This window comes from Microcaecilia unicolor, chromosome 7 (assembly GCF_901765095.1).
Source record: "Microcaecilia unicolor chromosome 7, aMicUni1.1, whole genome shotgun sequence".
Classification (NCBI taxonomy): Eukaryota; Metazoa; Chordata; class Amphibia; order Gymnophiona; family Siphonopidae; genus Microcaecilia; species Microcaecilia unicolor.
Genome location: NC_044037.1, coordinates 215,028,623 through 215,043,923, shown reverse-complemented (window position 1 = coordinate 215,043,923; position 15,301 = coordinate 215,028,623). Strand labels below are relative to the sequence as shown.

Here is a 15,301-nt window from a genome sequence, read left to right as displayed (position 1 = left end):
CTATGCAGTTTATATTGAAAATAAAAAAAAAGGAAGAGAAGATAAAAGAAACAAAGGGGAGAGGGAGAGAATAGAAGAAACATAAAACAGGTCATGTTATTGAAGGGCCAAAGGCGTCAGTTAAAAGCTAAGTTTTGAGCATATGTTTAAATGTGGTAACAGTAGTTTGATTTCAAATGTGGAGTGGTAATTAATTCCAAAGTTTTCTCTGGAAGGAGACGAAAAGCCAAGATTATAGCTGCACGAGCTAGAAAGAGTGTGAAGAGATATAGGGAAATGAGTAGCCTGTTTAGGTAAAGAGGAGCAGAGGAAAGATGAGCCTTATAAACCAAAAGTAGCAATTTGAACTTAATATGGGCTGAGACAGGGAGCTGGTTTCAGTGAAAACTAGTGGGGAGTAATATGGTTGAAACGATAAGAATTATAAATGAGCTTAACTGTAATGGATTGCACAAGATGAAAGCATTTAATGGAGTGCAGGGGAAGCCCAGCACAAAGTGAATTACAGTAATCAAAGTGTGATATGACAAGTGCCAGGAAAAGTGTGAAAGAGAGATGGGGAATAGAGGGAGCGCACTAAAGGGCTTTTTTACTAAGGCACAGTAGGCCTAATGAGGGCCAAAAGGGTACTACCATAGGACGTGCTGAGGTATCCCGCAGTAGTTTCCCACTTAGCATGCTAATCCCACACTGAAAAACATTTTTTATTTTCCAGCACAGGAGGCATGCCCATTGGCAGTGAGTAGGCAGATTACCGCATGCTACCCAATTAGCATGGGAGCCCTTACCACCTCCTAAATAGATGGAGGTAAGGGCTCCTGCAGTAATGGCTATGCGCTAAAGGGGAAATTAGCGCATGACCATTACAGAAAAATATGGCAAGGAAGCCATTTTACTGCCATGCTTAAAGTGGCTGCAGCACATGGAAAACTCATGTGCTGACAGCGCCAGCCACTTTTTAGTGCAGTATGGAAAAATAACCCCAAAGCGAATACAGTGCAGGGGCAAAGAACACTGATTGAACTAAGTAATCAATTTGAGGTTTGGAAGCTAGATTGGTGTCTAAGGTGGTGCCGAGGACTTTAACTGTCTCTTTGAATGGGAGTATTTTATTTTAATGGAGGGGAAAGATGGCAGAGTGGAGTGGGGGGGGGGGGGGGGGGGGTGAGAAATATAATAGATTCATATTTTGTGGTATTCAGAAATAGAAGATTGTCCTTCAACCAACAGGAAATGTGAGTGAGGCAATTATTCAATGTGGAGAGTGGACACCATGATGACATTATAGAAATGGTGGTAGGCACATGACATTGGGGCATCTAGTGTGGGATGCTAATTTAAAGAACGCCCCTTAAATGTTAGCACAGATTAACAGGCATTAGTGTGCACTGCCAGTGCACCAATAAAAATAACATGGGAACGGTGGCAGACAGTGTATGCTAATGTTTAGAAAACAGACCTGTAAGTGTGCTAAAGTATGTGTGCTACTTAGTTTTTATTGCACCATGGTTTACTGTCTGCAATAATATACCCAAGCCGACAAAAAAAAAAAAAATCTCAGCCTGTAAGCCACAGAGTATCACTGCTGAGGTCCTTAATATGTTTTAAATGCTTTATTTGAATTGGCGTGTCAGGTACTTTTGTGACTAAGGGGTCCTTTTACTAAGGTGTGCTAAATAAGAAGTCCATTATATTCTTATGGACGTCTTATCATTTAGCACATGCTAATCATTAACGTGCACTAAATCTGTTAGCACACCTTAGCAAAAGGACCCCAAAAGTGAATTAGATCCCTGACATAAGATAGTGTATGCTACAAGATTGTGAGTTGTTTTATAAAATAAGCATGTATATGTGCACACTGTACGCTAAAATTTAGACCTCCTCCCAAGCAGGCATAAATGTCGGTATCCTTCGAGTTCCCACTTTGACAATTCCCCCCAGGCAATTCTCACCCACCAATTCCCCCCCTGGATAATTGCCATCTAGGTCAGTTTCCCCTTAACCAATTCCCACCCACTCATCTACCAATTCTCCCCGATATCTCAATTATACTCTTTCTAACTTGTTTGGGTTACATGCAACGTTTGCCATGTTGCCAGGAAAGAGTATGTTCATTAGCATATTGAGATCAAAGATATTTGCTTGTATACTTAAACTGTTTTTTTGGCATCTAGGCTGTTCAATTTAGTGATTCTTGACATACATATATCCTCCTTTTTTTTTTTTTGCTATATCATCTACAGTTTTATTACACAATATGTTCTGTTGTAAAATACTATCAATGGTTTTAATCCCTTTTCCAGTTTCTCGATTATAAGTTTTGCTTCTTTTATTCACTTGTATCATCCCCGTCATCATTTTTGACTGATTTGTGGCTTAAGCGCACACATTTTTCAGGCTCTTCTTGTGAGTGTATTATTTGTCAGCATAGTGGTGTTTTTCACAACATAGGTATGAAAGTTTTTGATCTGCTGGTTTATAATCACCACTTTTCTATATTTGGGCTGTTGGTAATTAAGCACTTTCTGCTTTCACTGTATACTTTGATTCATAATTGGTTACATGTAGGTAAATAGATATACACTGTGTTAGAAGTATATTTGACATATAAATGTTAGAGAGGGGAATTGTCCTTGCTGGGGGGTGGGAATTGGTTATGGGTAAACCCACCTAGATAATTATCCAGGGGGTAATTGGTGGGTGGAAACTGTCCGGTGGGAATTAGCTGGGTGGGAACGCACCTAGAATCATATATGTCAGTGCCTATGTCTTGATAAAACAGCCTAAACATAGACATCATCTTTCCTTATTAACCTAGGTACTTTGTTATAAAATTATTCATAAATATATTTAATCTGTTCATCATATCTAGCATATGGAAAATAAACATATAAAAATTTCCTAAAGGTTATTAACGTTGGATCAAGCGCTGCACCTACCTCAAACTTGGAGATAATGTTGCCCAATTCTTTTGCACCAAGTGATGTCAACTTGTTCAGACTCCTAGATGTCAAGGTATGTTTCAATCATGTCACATTTTTTGGTTTATCATGCCATTGCTTTAATAATCTTATTTTCATGGTGATATTTTGCAGCAAATATGTATAAACTACCATGTATGTTAATTAGTATGCACAAAGCTAATTTGCATTTTAAATAAATATTTCAAATTTTACCTGAACAAAATAAAATAGTTTTCTAACTTTTGTGGTGTACTCCTAGATAACGTATTTTGTTTTTTTTCATTCCTTCTTTACTTTTTCCACTCCATTTTTTTCTCTTCTTTTTCGAATTATGCATGAAAGTATTTCAGCATTCTAGGTATTATTGATACTGTGCTGCAAGAATTAGTAATGAGAACTATAGTGGGAAGGAAATACTAGTAATAATGAAGGCCAGCAACTAAAGAGCAAGAGTTGCAACAATGCATAGATTTTGCAGGAACTGGCTGGAGAAGCACAGCAAACTGAATGCTTATAATCCACTCCAGCATTGTAATTTACCAGGTGTCAAACATGTTGTGTAATATGTCTTTGGTCTAGTAACTCTGGTACTTTCCTTCACAAATGCCCACCCCCAATCTCCGGTCTGGGGCTCAAATTATAAAAAAAATTAGTTGCAGAGGAACTGGCGGATTCCAAGATGGCTGCACGAACTTAGGTATAGCGCAGTCCTCTTTTCCGTGCTAGCATTATGCTAAAAAGACGGGGAATGGCAGTGGCCCGAGCTTCCCCATAGCCTTCCTCATTACCTGTTGGTCCTATGGCCAGATTTCTGAGGACTCCGGGAACTGGACAGACGATCGGGAGCGGTCCCATTGGAGACGCCGGCATATCAGAGGAGTTTATGGCGTCTTCTGGGCTGGAGACCACGCTGAGCACCAATCACAGAGCTCCGCCTCTGCAACCACAGAGGACTAGCTCTCCCCTCGCTGGATCGACGGGGCCACCGCCAGGGTGCAGTTTAGGCCCAGGAGCGAGTGAAGCTCTTCATCAACAACAAAGTACGAAGGAGGTAGAGGGGTCGTTGAAATACCCCAGAGAAAGCGTCCCTGAAATGAAGATTGTGGGTCAACAAGGCACAGGACGAGAGAGGGTTCTGGAATCATTACTGTTTGTCCCCCCTGAATTCATTGCAAAACCGGCAGAGGTAACATTAGATTCATTATGGGATTTAGTTTCCCAATTAGGACAAACTTTTCTTGTTCAGACTAACAATGTTATAAGTAAAATTGAACTGCTTGAACAGAGAATGGAAAAATATTATTTGGATATAAAATCTTTATCTGGACAAAAAAACTGTTGAAAAGAATTTAACAAATATGAAAGATGTTCAAACATCAATGATAAAAGATATTTCAAATTTAAGATATAAATTGGAAATCTAAGAATATCATATGAGAGGGCACAATCTTAGGTTTATTAATTTTCCAAGAGTGACAATGGTGAAACCAATGGAAATGTTAAAGTGTTACTTCAAAGAAATATTGGAAATACCTGATGAAAACATGCCTCCATTTACTCGTTTATTATATCTCGAAGAAAGAAGTAGTTCAACAACAACAACAAAACAATATTGATGTTTCTGCTTTGTTGGATCCTCTGAAACTGATTTAGCAACGGTGGCAACTTTAGTAGCTACCGTGGCATTGTTGCCTGATAAACAATGGATCTTTTCGAATGTTCTTTAAGAATAAGGAGAAATCCTTTGGGGGGGGTTAAAAATTTCCCTGTTTCCTGATGTTTTGAGGGAAACCCAGCAAAGGTGGAAACAGTTCTTGATTTTGAAATCTGCTGTTTTACAATTAGGGGGAACATTTTATTTGAGATTTCCTTGTAACTGTATAGTAAAGTATAATGCAGTTAATTATGCATTCATGGAACCTTCTCACTTAACATCTTTTGTTGCCTCTAAAAGATCTAGGGAGTAATTAGAATAATACCAGTTCTTTCCTAAGTGCAAGAATGTTTAAATAAGTTTGCTTTAATTCCTCTATTTTGTTAATCTTGGAATCCAATAACGTGGACTTGAGTGTTAAGTTACAGATAATATTTTAAATTTCCGTAAACCTTTCTGTACAAGTGTAAATCCTTGGACTTAATGATTTAAATTATAAATAAAATTTAAAAAAATAAAAATTAGTTGCTCCCATCCATTTGATAAGTCACTGGTCCTTCTCCTCCAAAAAACTGACTCAGCCCCCAGTTGAACACTGGGAAGTGTGCAAGAGTGATCCCCAGGAACTGCCATTTTACAAAATGATGGTGCCAGGCTGCTAATGGCAATATGGGATGAGTCAGAGCTTATATACTTAAATGGTCACTTTAGAAGCCCTATTAACATTTTAGACATATTGTACATATACCAGCATTTAGATGTGTATTTTGCATAAATATCTAAATCCTGATTTTAGAAAGTTGGGGGTTACACGTGCCCAAAACTTGAATGCATGCATTTGGCAAGGGGGCATGGTCTGAGGAGTCAAAAAGACACATGTAGATTTCTCATTTCAAAAGGGGAATGCATGTTTTTGCATGCCGACATGAATGTTGGGATCTACACCTGCTTCCGGGGACATCAAGATTTTAAAAAGGTGCTTATTTTGAGCAGCGTTCTACTGGAGGGGTTAAGGATGGTTGCCTCCTCAATCCCCAGTGTTTTTGTCCGCCTTCCCCAAGTGATTACTGGCAAGGGGTATTGGGCTCTGTGACAGCACTGGAAAAAAACACACATATGTTTCAAAATTGGCTGACATACATAAGCATGTTCTGAAATATCAATATACACATGTACATTGCCATTTTTAGCTTATTGATAGTTTGGACATTGTCACTTGTAAAATGTTTACTGCTGCCACCCGTAACTGGTACATATACATCCATTCTTGGAGGCATTTTAGAATTAGGATTAAAGGAATCCTATGCAGTAGGAAAGAACCCAGCCACCTCCTAAAGGGAGGCTGGGCACAACCGGGCCGATGGCCAGCGACTGTAGGGAAGGGGAGGGGGCGGGGGGAGGAGGACCCAGGGAAAAGGAAGAAGAACTAGGTAGGCAAAGGGTTAAGGCAGGGAAAGGGGGGAGGGAGGGGAAGGAAGGCAATAAAAGGAAAGGAAAAAAGAGAAACCGCCCTTGGAAACCCCAGACGGCCAGGTGTAAGCAGCGCTGTCCCATCCCGCCCGCCCATTAATAGGGGCCAACTTGTCGCAGCAGGCGTTAAGAGGGGAGGTAGACGCAATAACGACGGGGGGTACACAGCAACTTTGCAGTAACAGTACAAAATGAGATGCTGAGAACGGGGGCAGAAAGACCTCCTACAAAGTGATAAGCACAAGCAACAGTAAGGCTGCAGAGGGCAGCAGGAAAATGTGAACAGCGTGTCTCCTGGCTTAGGCGGCCAGGGGGCCAGAACGCTGATTTGATATTAGGGCGGGGCATCCTTAAGCGGGATGCTCCAGGATTATACGGGTGCGGGTAATTGGCACAGGGAACCCACAGGCTGCTTGTGCGGCAACCTGGGGGGCATACTAAGCATTTGTCAGGTTCAAAACTGTGTACCCCAAGTTATTAACAGTTGATAATATGTGGTTAAGTGTGTGTAACGGTAATTATGTTATGACGTATGTTGTGTTTGGAATTATAAGCTAAACGTTCCTGGCTGCGGCCAAAATAAAAATCCAACTTTCTTCAAGATGCTTGCAGTGTGTTGTTTTCTGGGTAAAGGAGCAAGTGCCAAGTGCACGAGTTGTGGATCCTCAGAAGCTTAGCCGAAATTGGATGGCAGAGCAGGTGGGGGAAGAGGGGTTTGTGGTTGGGAGGCGAGGATAGTAGAGGGCAGACTTATACGGTCTGTGCCAGAGCCAGTGATGGGAGGCGGGACTGGTGGTTGGGAGGCGGGAAATACTGCTGGGCAGACTTGTACGGTCTGTGCCCTGAAAAAGGCAGGTACAAATCAAGGTAAGGTATACACATACGAGTTTATCTTGTTGGGCAGACTGGATGGACCATGCAGGTCTTTTTCTGCCGTCCTCTACTATGTTAGATATTGTTCTAAAGTACTAGTGGAACTTAAAATGTTTTTTTCTTGGACATTTCCCTTCTGAGTTGTATATCCTTTCTACACTTCACCTCTTAAGTTACATGGACAGTGGCTCAATGTTACCACTGTCCATGTAAGCTTTTGGTCCATCCACTGACTGTTTCAAATCTCACTAAAATTTAACAATTGAAAAGAGCACACACATGAGTGTGACAAAATGACATTTCCTTTCCATTTGAAAACTCAAGCATGTCTATTTGGGGGCGTGGGTGTGAAAAGACATGGTAATATGTGTCTTTTGAAGGCAAAAGAGAGGATGGATGAGGCATGTGTGTCTGTGTGTGTCTTCATAACTATGGTAAAGACTGATAGACAAACACATGGATCCTCCCCAATAGGCGCTATCACTTGGATGAAACATATCTAAAATTACCATGTAATGATTTTTATGGCCAAAAGTTAGCTATTCTTCAGGTTGATTTCTTTTAAAGCATTTATGTGATCTACACTCATTTATCAATAGCCAAGTGCTTCTGAATATTCAACTCAATACGACTGTCAAGGATGTAAACCAAGGGCCTGATTTATGAAGCATTTTCCCCCTATAGACACTGAATAAGAGAAAAGCCTTAGCAAATTAGTGTCTAAATTTGCTAACCAAAAGATCTTTTCCATACTGTTTACAGACATCAACAGGAGAATGTTATTTCAAGAATTATACAACTGATTGCACCTTGCCAGAAAATCATCGATCACTGTTGCAAGATCTATTTATTTTCTTCTCAAAACCTAGCAGAAGAAGATTGGTAAGCTTTGATATTGAATAATTTAAAGATGGAATTTTATAATTCTGATATGTAATACTATAGATATGAATGATAATTCAACTATATGAAATTGTGCACAGCTTTGCATTTTACTACTACTACTACTATTTAACATTTCTAAAGCGCTACTAGGGTTACGCAGCGCTGTACAATTCAACATAGAAGGACAGTCCCTGCTCAAAGAGCTTACAATCTAAAGGACAAATGTACAGTTAGTCAAGTAGGGGTCATCAAATTGGGGCAGTCTAGATTTCCTGAAAGGTATAGAGGTTAGGTGCCGAAAGCAACACTGAAGAGGTGGGCTTTGAGTAAGGATTTGAAGATGGGTAGGGAGGGGGCTTGGCGTAAGGGCTCAGGAAGTTTATTCCAAGTATAGTTTGAGGTGAGGCAGAATGGGCGGAGTCTGGAGTTGGCGGTGGTGGAGAAGGGTACTGAGAGGAGGGATTTGTCCTGTGAGCGGAGATTTCGGGCGGGAACGTAAGGGGAGATGAAGGTAGAGAGGTAATGAGGGGCTGCATACTGAGTGCATTTGTAGGTAAGAAGGAGAAGCTTGAACTGAATGTGGTACATGTTCCTTAGTGACATGTTCATTAAGGTTCTTTTAAAATATATATACTAGTCAAGTCTTTTTTATGGAATTGGGGAATAATAAATCTTCAACTGTGACTTCTGTGTTCCCCTCGTCGCTTATTTTTATATCCCACCTCTATTTCAGCCCATTCACTGCATTAACAGACCTTGGCCAGGGACTACAAGCTGTGGATTCCTCCTACTTCTTATTAAACATAGACCCTCGATTTGGTGACTGCATGTTGTTATTGATGAATAGCTGAGATTTCTTACCTTAAAGGATTGTCAATGCTATCTGTGCTGCATTCCCAATCCCACCTAATCTAGAAAGCAGAGCTTTGGCTTGAGAATTGAATCCAGGTTTCTGCATAGCATCTGATAGCATATACCACTGGGCCATCCCCGAAAAAGCATTTTTGAGAATGGACCACACTGATTAATCTCTTTGTACATGATAGTACATTACTATATTAAAAATGAAGAACAGTTTTACAAACTAGAAATGGCCATCAGAAAATAAAAATGATTTGGGAAAAAATGGTTCTGTAGAATACATTGCTGATGGTTAGCCATATTGTTCATGTTTTCAAGCAGGCCCCATGATATCTATTTTAATGTCTTTCTTTTATAAAAAAAAAAAATAGGGGCCCTTTCAATAAAGTGCAGTAAGGTTTTGCAATTTCTGTAGGTTAGATGCAAAAATTAAGGAGGCAGTAAGTGCATCCATTCTATCTAAACTAGTGACAATTAGCATGTGGTAAGTGACTGTGTGTAACTGCAATGCACAATTCATGTCCATTTCCTGCCCCATCACAAGCTCCTGACTTCCACCGTTTGTTGACTACAGTCCTCTCTGGGTAGGTCCAAGGGTTGGGTGGAGGAGGGGAGGGGGATGTGAAGGGTTACAAATGCAGAGAGGAGCTTGGCATCTGGGGGTTTTCTCTAAAGGTGATGGAGGATTGTGTATTGAGTAGGGGGTGGGGATCAGATGGGACAGAAGGGGCCAGATCTGTTCGATAAAGAAGGGGGGGTGATGTGTGAGGGGGGAGAGATCTGATGCTAGGGCAAGAGCCTATTTGGAAGGGGATGATATGTTTGAATATTTTTATTATTTTAATTCAAAAGCTAAATTACAATATCAACTGAATCAAATTTACAAACAATATCAATAAAGAAGAAAAACATAAAACCTCTCAATTAAGTTTCAAGTTTATTCAGTAGTTTGATATACCGCTCTATTGGAGGGCCTTCAAGGTGGTTTACATAGTCAATGTATCATATGGTCAAGAAGTAAAATGAGACAGAGTAGGTAGAAATGTGATAGTAAAAGGGGGGGGGGGGTGGATAACTCCATACATGTATAGGAAAGAGGATAGATAGATGGGAGGGTAAAAGAAAGAGATCCTAAGCTGTCCACACAGGAGCACAAACCGATTGTGACAGGAAAAATCCTAGGAGAGAAGCTACGATGTGCCAGGGTGGTTGAAAGCATTTTTAAAAAGGAAGGTTTTGAGGGCAGCTCAGAATTCAGAATGGTTGAGCAAAGAGCACAAAGGTGGGGGTAGGGAATTCCAGAGGGTAGGGGCCATTACACTAAATGTTTTGGAGTGGATAAAATCAAAGTGTAGTTGGTGTAAGGAAGGGGCATGTAGCAGGCTAGGAATGTAGGGATCTGGAAGGGCTGTAAGCAATCAGGTGTTATGCGAGGTATAGGGGAGTGTTCAAATGATGAATTTAATGAGTCAGGGTGAGAAATCTGAAGGTAATTCTATGAGCAATAGGGAGCCAGTGCTTGTCAATAAGAGATGTGACATGGACATATCTTTTGGAATCGGATAAGAATTTCACAGAGGTGTTTTAGAACTAGTGGGAGGCGGCGTTTTTCAGAGAGGGAGACATCATAGGGAAGACTGTTCCAATAGTCTAGGGAGGTGATTTCAAGAGTGGATAAAACTCCATAAGGCTGGTTAAGTAAAAAGGTCGGTGAACAGAAGAGATCATTTTAAGTTTGTAAAAGCATACTAGGTATGAAAGTGGTAGGTAAGAGATGAATCGAGTGTAATGCCTAAAACTTTGAGAGTGGGGCGAAAGATGACAGGAGAGCCGGCAAGGGTTATCGGCAGATCCGGAAGGGAGGTCCAGGATGAGGAAGGCCTGTATTTTTCCTGGGTTAAGTTTCAGCTTAGAGGAAAAGAGCCAGTTAGCCACTGTACTAAGTTTTTCATTAAGGGAAGTGAAAGCGGGGGAATTAGTATCAAGAGTTGCAACAATTTGTATATCGTCTGCATAGACATATGCCATGAGGCCGAGCTTGAAAGATAGTCAGAAGAGGGGCCATGTAGATGTTGAACAAGGTCGATGCAACCAGGGAACCTTGGGGAACCCCACAGGGAAGGTTGTGCAAATCAGAAGAAGAGCTGCGCTACTGAACATAGTAACATCTGTATGACAGTAGTCTTGGAGCCAAGAAAGCTCTGTACTGGATAGATATTTGTAGGAGGATAGAATGGTCAACCAGGTTGAAGGCAGCAGATACAGGAGGACAACCAATTTGTTTAGGTCTAGGTGGTGAAGAAATGGTAGTGGTGAGGCCAAGAGGAGCTGCTTCTGTGCTGTGTGAACTTCTGAAACCTGTCTAATGGAGGGCATTGACTTTCTCTAGGAAATCACTGAGCTGGCAAAGAACTACATGTTCACTTGGTTTTGAGACGAGAGGGAGTTGAGAGATCAGACGATAGTTCACTAGGAGGGATGGAGATGCATGGGTTTAGGAAGGATGTAGGCTGTTTTCCATGACAAGGAACAGAACCATCAGAGAGACTTTGATGAAAAAGTGTGGCCAAGTGAAGAGCAGAATTTCTTAACATAGTGAGGGGAGTGGATGCAGAAGATATGTAGTTAGCCTGACCCTCTGTAAGCTAGATAGGATATCAGAGAGCACTGGTAGACTGAAGCAAGTAAAATGACTAATGTATAGGAATCCAGAGGGGAGTGAGGGTGTAGTGTAGTGTAGTGGAGAAGGAGGGGGGGGACTGTTAAAGTAAGTTGTGTGGGAAGTGAGGTAAGCAAGTAGCGCAGGATGGTAATCTTATCCTGAAAATGTGGCAAGATCAGTAGCTGAGAGAAGCAGGGGAGAGTCTGGCGGCATAGACAGAGGGGGGATTTAAGAATACAATGGATTTTAACTGAGCAGGAAGCACTAGTAACTTGTCTAGTAGTCTTTTTTTTGACATGGCAGATAGCCTGTTTGTATTGAAAAGCCAGAAGTTTATAACGATAACATAAACAGGTGAGGGAGGAGTAGCCTAGTGGTTAGTGCAGCGGACTTTGATCCTGGGGAACTGGGTTTGATTCCCACTGCAGCTCCTTGTGACTGTGGGCAAGTCACTTAACCCTTCATTCCCCCAGGTACAAAATAAGTACCTGTATATATGTAAACAGCTTTGAATGTAGTTGCAAAATACCTCAGAAAGGCAGTATATCAAGACCCCTTTCCCTTCCCTTTATTCATAAATAAAAAAGTTCCATATATATTTTTATTTCATGAATCACTAGAATTTGTGAGTGGCAAAGCCATAAAGCAATGGCTCCTTTATTCATAAATATTATCAGAAAAATGTCAGCAATGCTTTCCTTCTACTGCACTTATTTAGAATTGAGAGGAGGGAAATGAATGAGATCTTTTGATACATACAGTTATTTAATGTATTTAATTATATTTCTACACTGCACTGTAGATGCAAATGAAAACTGGAATTATTATTTTATCAGACGTGCTAATAGCTATGCCTTTTGTTTTGTTCCAAGTACTGCATGAAAGAAGACAGTTTGTGCTTACAAATCCATTGCAGCTTTGGAAAGATGGAAAGAGGAAAAGAAGAAAATGTTCAAGTTTTCCTGGAAGTGAATTTTGCCAATTTGGAAATGGTAGGCTAAAAAAACAAATGGTTATTTATTAAAATATTCAAGATTTCTTGGCCTCAAATAGTTTAATACTCATTCTTATCTTTGGTCTGCATAAAAAACTATGGGGTAGATTATCAAAAAGCCTGTAATCAATTATCTTTAGGTGAATTTTTAGTTGAATCTAACCACCTAAGATTACAACAAGAATATGGATAAAAAAACTAATTGGTCAAAATTTGACTGGCTAGATTTGGAAAAGATCTATGCAACTTAGTTGCTCAACCAAATAGTCTGAAGAATTTCTGGCATTTCCCCCTCCTTGTCTGAATTTGATAAAAAAGACCTTGCTCTTGATCCTTCCTCTTGATCATCCCCACATTTGAGTTACCAAAACATGCCACTGAGTTGGTCCAGATCCAGTGTCATCTCCTTCCACCTCCCACCCTCAAAGGCACCTCATTATTTACCGCCTCTAGATTGACATCCAGCTAGCGATGTGTCAGATCAGCGCTGGATGTCAACCTAAGAGGAACTAGGCCTGTGTTTCCCCGCCTCCTGGCCTGGCAGTGGGATGGGCTGAGAAACTGGGTATCAATATTTTAAAACCTTGGGTGGGACAATCAGGAAGGGGGGTAGTAGTGGTTTTTAGTTTTTATCTAGAGGGGAAGATTGTCCAAACAAACAAAAAACCTTTCCAACAAATTCCCATCCAGACTAGAGAGCTGAATGGGAATGGGGTTAGCAGGAATCACATGGTTACCACGAGGATCCCCTCCAGGTCTGCAGGGATCCTGTGAGGATGGACCAAGGTCTGGCGGGGTTCCCACAGAAGTGCAGGCAATCCTCGTTCCCCCCCCCCCCTCCTCCACCGAGCCTCAGGGCACCCTCCCCTGAACATACCTCAATACACCCTGGTGGTCTAGTGGTCTCTTCAGGGTAGGAAAGATCCCCACTTTTTCCTGTCCGTTGCCACTGATCTGCTTCACCAAAATGGCTGCCAAGACTTCAAGCTGTGGTCTCACGAGACTTCTGCATAAGTCTTGCGAGGCCACCGCTTGAAGTTTCATCAGCCATTTTAATGAAGCGGTGGCAGTGAGTGGACCAGCAGCAGCAAACAGTGGGGATCTTTCCTGCCCCAAAGAGGCCACTAGACTGTAATGGTGCGTTGAGGTGTATATGGGGATGGCACCCTGACTCACTGCTGGAGGGGATGGGAGGGGCTGTAAAAAGGGTGGCCTGTGGGCGCAGGGAGGGAAGGGGAGCTCGAAAAAAGATTGGTCAGAGGATGTAGATGGAGGAGGAAGAGAAAAGGGAGAAAATAGAGCACATGGGATAGAAGGGGATGGGGAGGACAAGGGGACATGCTGCTTATGGATGTTTGCTTTTTTGAAAACCGCTTTGAATGTAGTTGCAAAAAAAAACCAAAAAACACAGAAAGGCAGTATATCAAGTCCCATTGCCCCCCCCCCCCCCCCAATTTCCCTCTATCCTAGACTAGAGTAGGGAAAGGAGACGGCCAGAGATGGCAGTAAGGTTATTTTGTTTTTGTTAAACAAGGAAGGAAAAGAGATCAGTGGGTACTAGGAAGTGGAGCTACATCATTAGGGCTTATAGAGGAAGGGGAGAATGAGTGCTTGGGCTTAAACTGAATTTTATTCTAGCTAGGCAAAAATTAGTTTGTCTTAAATTTAGGCCTGCTAGTTTGACTGAGATGAGTGATCCAGATAAATGTAGGGGCCCTTGCGTTAAGCAGCTTACATGGGGTTTCGGCACAATAGGCAATAGTGAAGGCCCGTGCTATGTCTATTGTACTAAACAGGCGCCCTTTGAATTAAAAACCTGACATTATCTACCTAATGCCGTAGAGGAGCTCTTCAGGGCATGACAGTGGTGGGCAGAGGTGTGGCCGGCTGTGGCAGCTAGTGCATGGATCTTTACAATATGCCTAGCTGTCCAACTACCGATACTGCAGCTGAACTTACTGTCATCTCAAACTACTATTTAGAAATCTGAAGTGTCGCAGACAGATGCCTTGTTTACATTGGAAGAACTATGCAATTTGAAAAACTGGAATTTGATTTACAAAGGTATTTTCTCTTTCTGTATCTATGGAAACAAGATAAGTACGCCTATTTATTGCAACAGAGGTTTAATGATGGTGTTGTCCCATAATAATTTTTTTTCCTAAAGGACCAGTGTTGATTTTTTTTTTTTTCAACTAGGCTGATGCTTTAATACTTCAGTTTGAAACCAGAGCTACAGTATCGTCAGAGAAACACCCCAAAGTCATTCAGCTCTACAGGATCAATCTACTAATGTAAGCTTTGGGACAAGTTAGCTAAATACTTTACATAATACAATGCAGCATCTTTGTTATATAATTGCATTTACAAGTAATCTTCTGAATTCTTTTTTCTCTCTTTATAGGTCGTTCTGGACGGACTTCACAACCAAAAGCCTAAACTTAAAGTAACAAGGACCATCATAGTGATCAGTTTTCTAGTGGGCTTTATCTTGTTTCTCCTTCTTGCATATGGTCTGTGGAAGGTAAGCACATTGCTGCTCAATTTTAGAATATCCTTACAATTCAATAGCAGCCCCAACGGGAGAACAAGGCTTGATTTCTGGTCCTAACTTCTACTCCTTTGGGTTCACCTGGTACCTTTAGGCTGACCTGGGCTGGGCATGCTGTAGTGGCAGTATTCCCATTTCCTTGGGAGGTGAGTTCCAGCCACTGCATAACAGTGGCAACTAGTTGCCAGACTCAAGTAGTGTAATTTTATAGAACTTTTTACACAAGTAAAACCTGTTTAATACTGATATTAGGCTCTTATAAAACTGTGTGCAGGGATTTATGAGTTAAAAGCAGACACAAAGATAGTACCTACTTTTACACAACTTCTGTGTAGATATTCTCATGGGCATAGTTGTGGTGAACTCACATTTTTTGTGAGAATGA

General features: G+C 41.2%; 1 protein-coding gene across 1 annotated transcript in view; it reads left to right on the top strand.

Moving 5' to 3' along the window:
- ITGA4 (integrin subunit alpha 4) overlaps nt 1-14,876 on the top strand; it is a 186,990-nt gene extending 172,114 nt beyond the window's left edge. Inside the window, exons 23-27 of the mRNA XM_030210123.1 lie at nt 2,911-3,018; nt 7,726-7,845; nt 12,244-12,363; nt 14,565-14,659; nt 14,770-14,876. Of these exons, the coding sequence (XP_030065983.1) occupies nt 2,911-3,018; nt 7,726-7,845; nt 12,244-12,363; nt 14,565-14,659; nt 14,770-14,815 (489 nt within the window). The 3' untranslated portion in view covers nt 14,816-14,876. The remainder of the gene's footprint in view (nt 1-2,910; nt 3,019-7,725; nt 7,846-12,243; nt 12,364-14,564; nt 14,660-14,769) is intronic.
- Nucleotides 14,877-15,301: the final 425 nt, after the last annotated feature.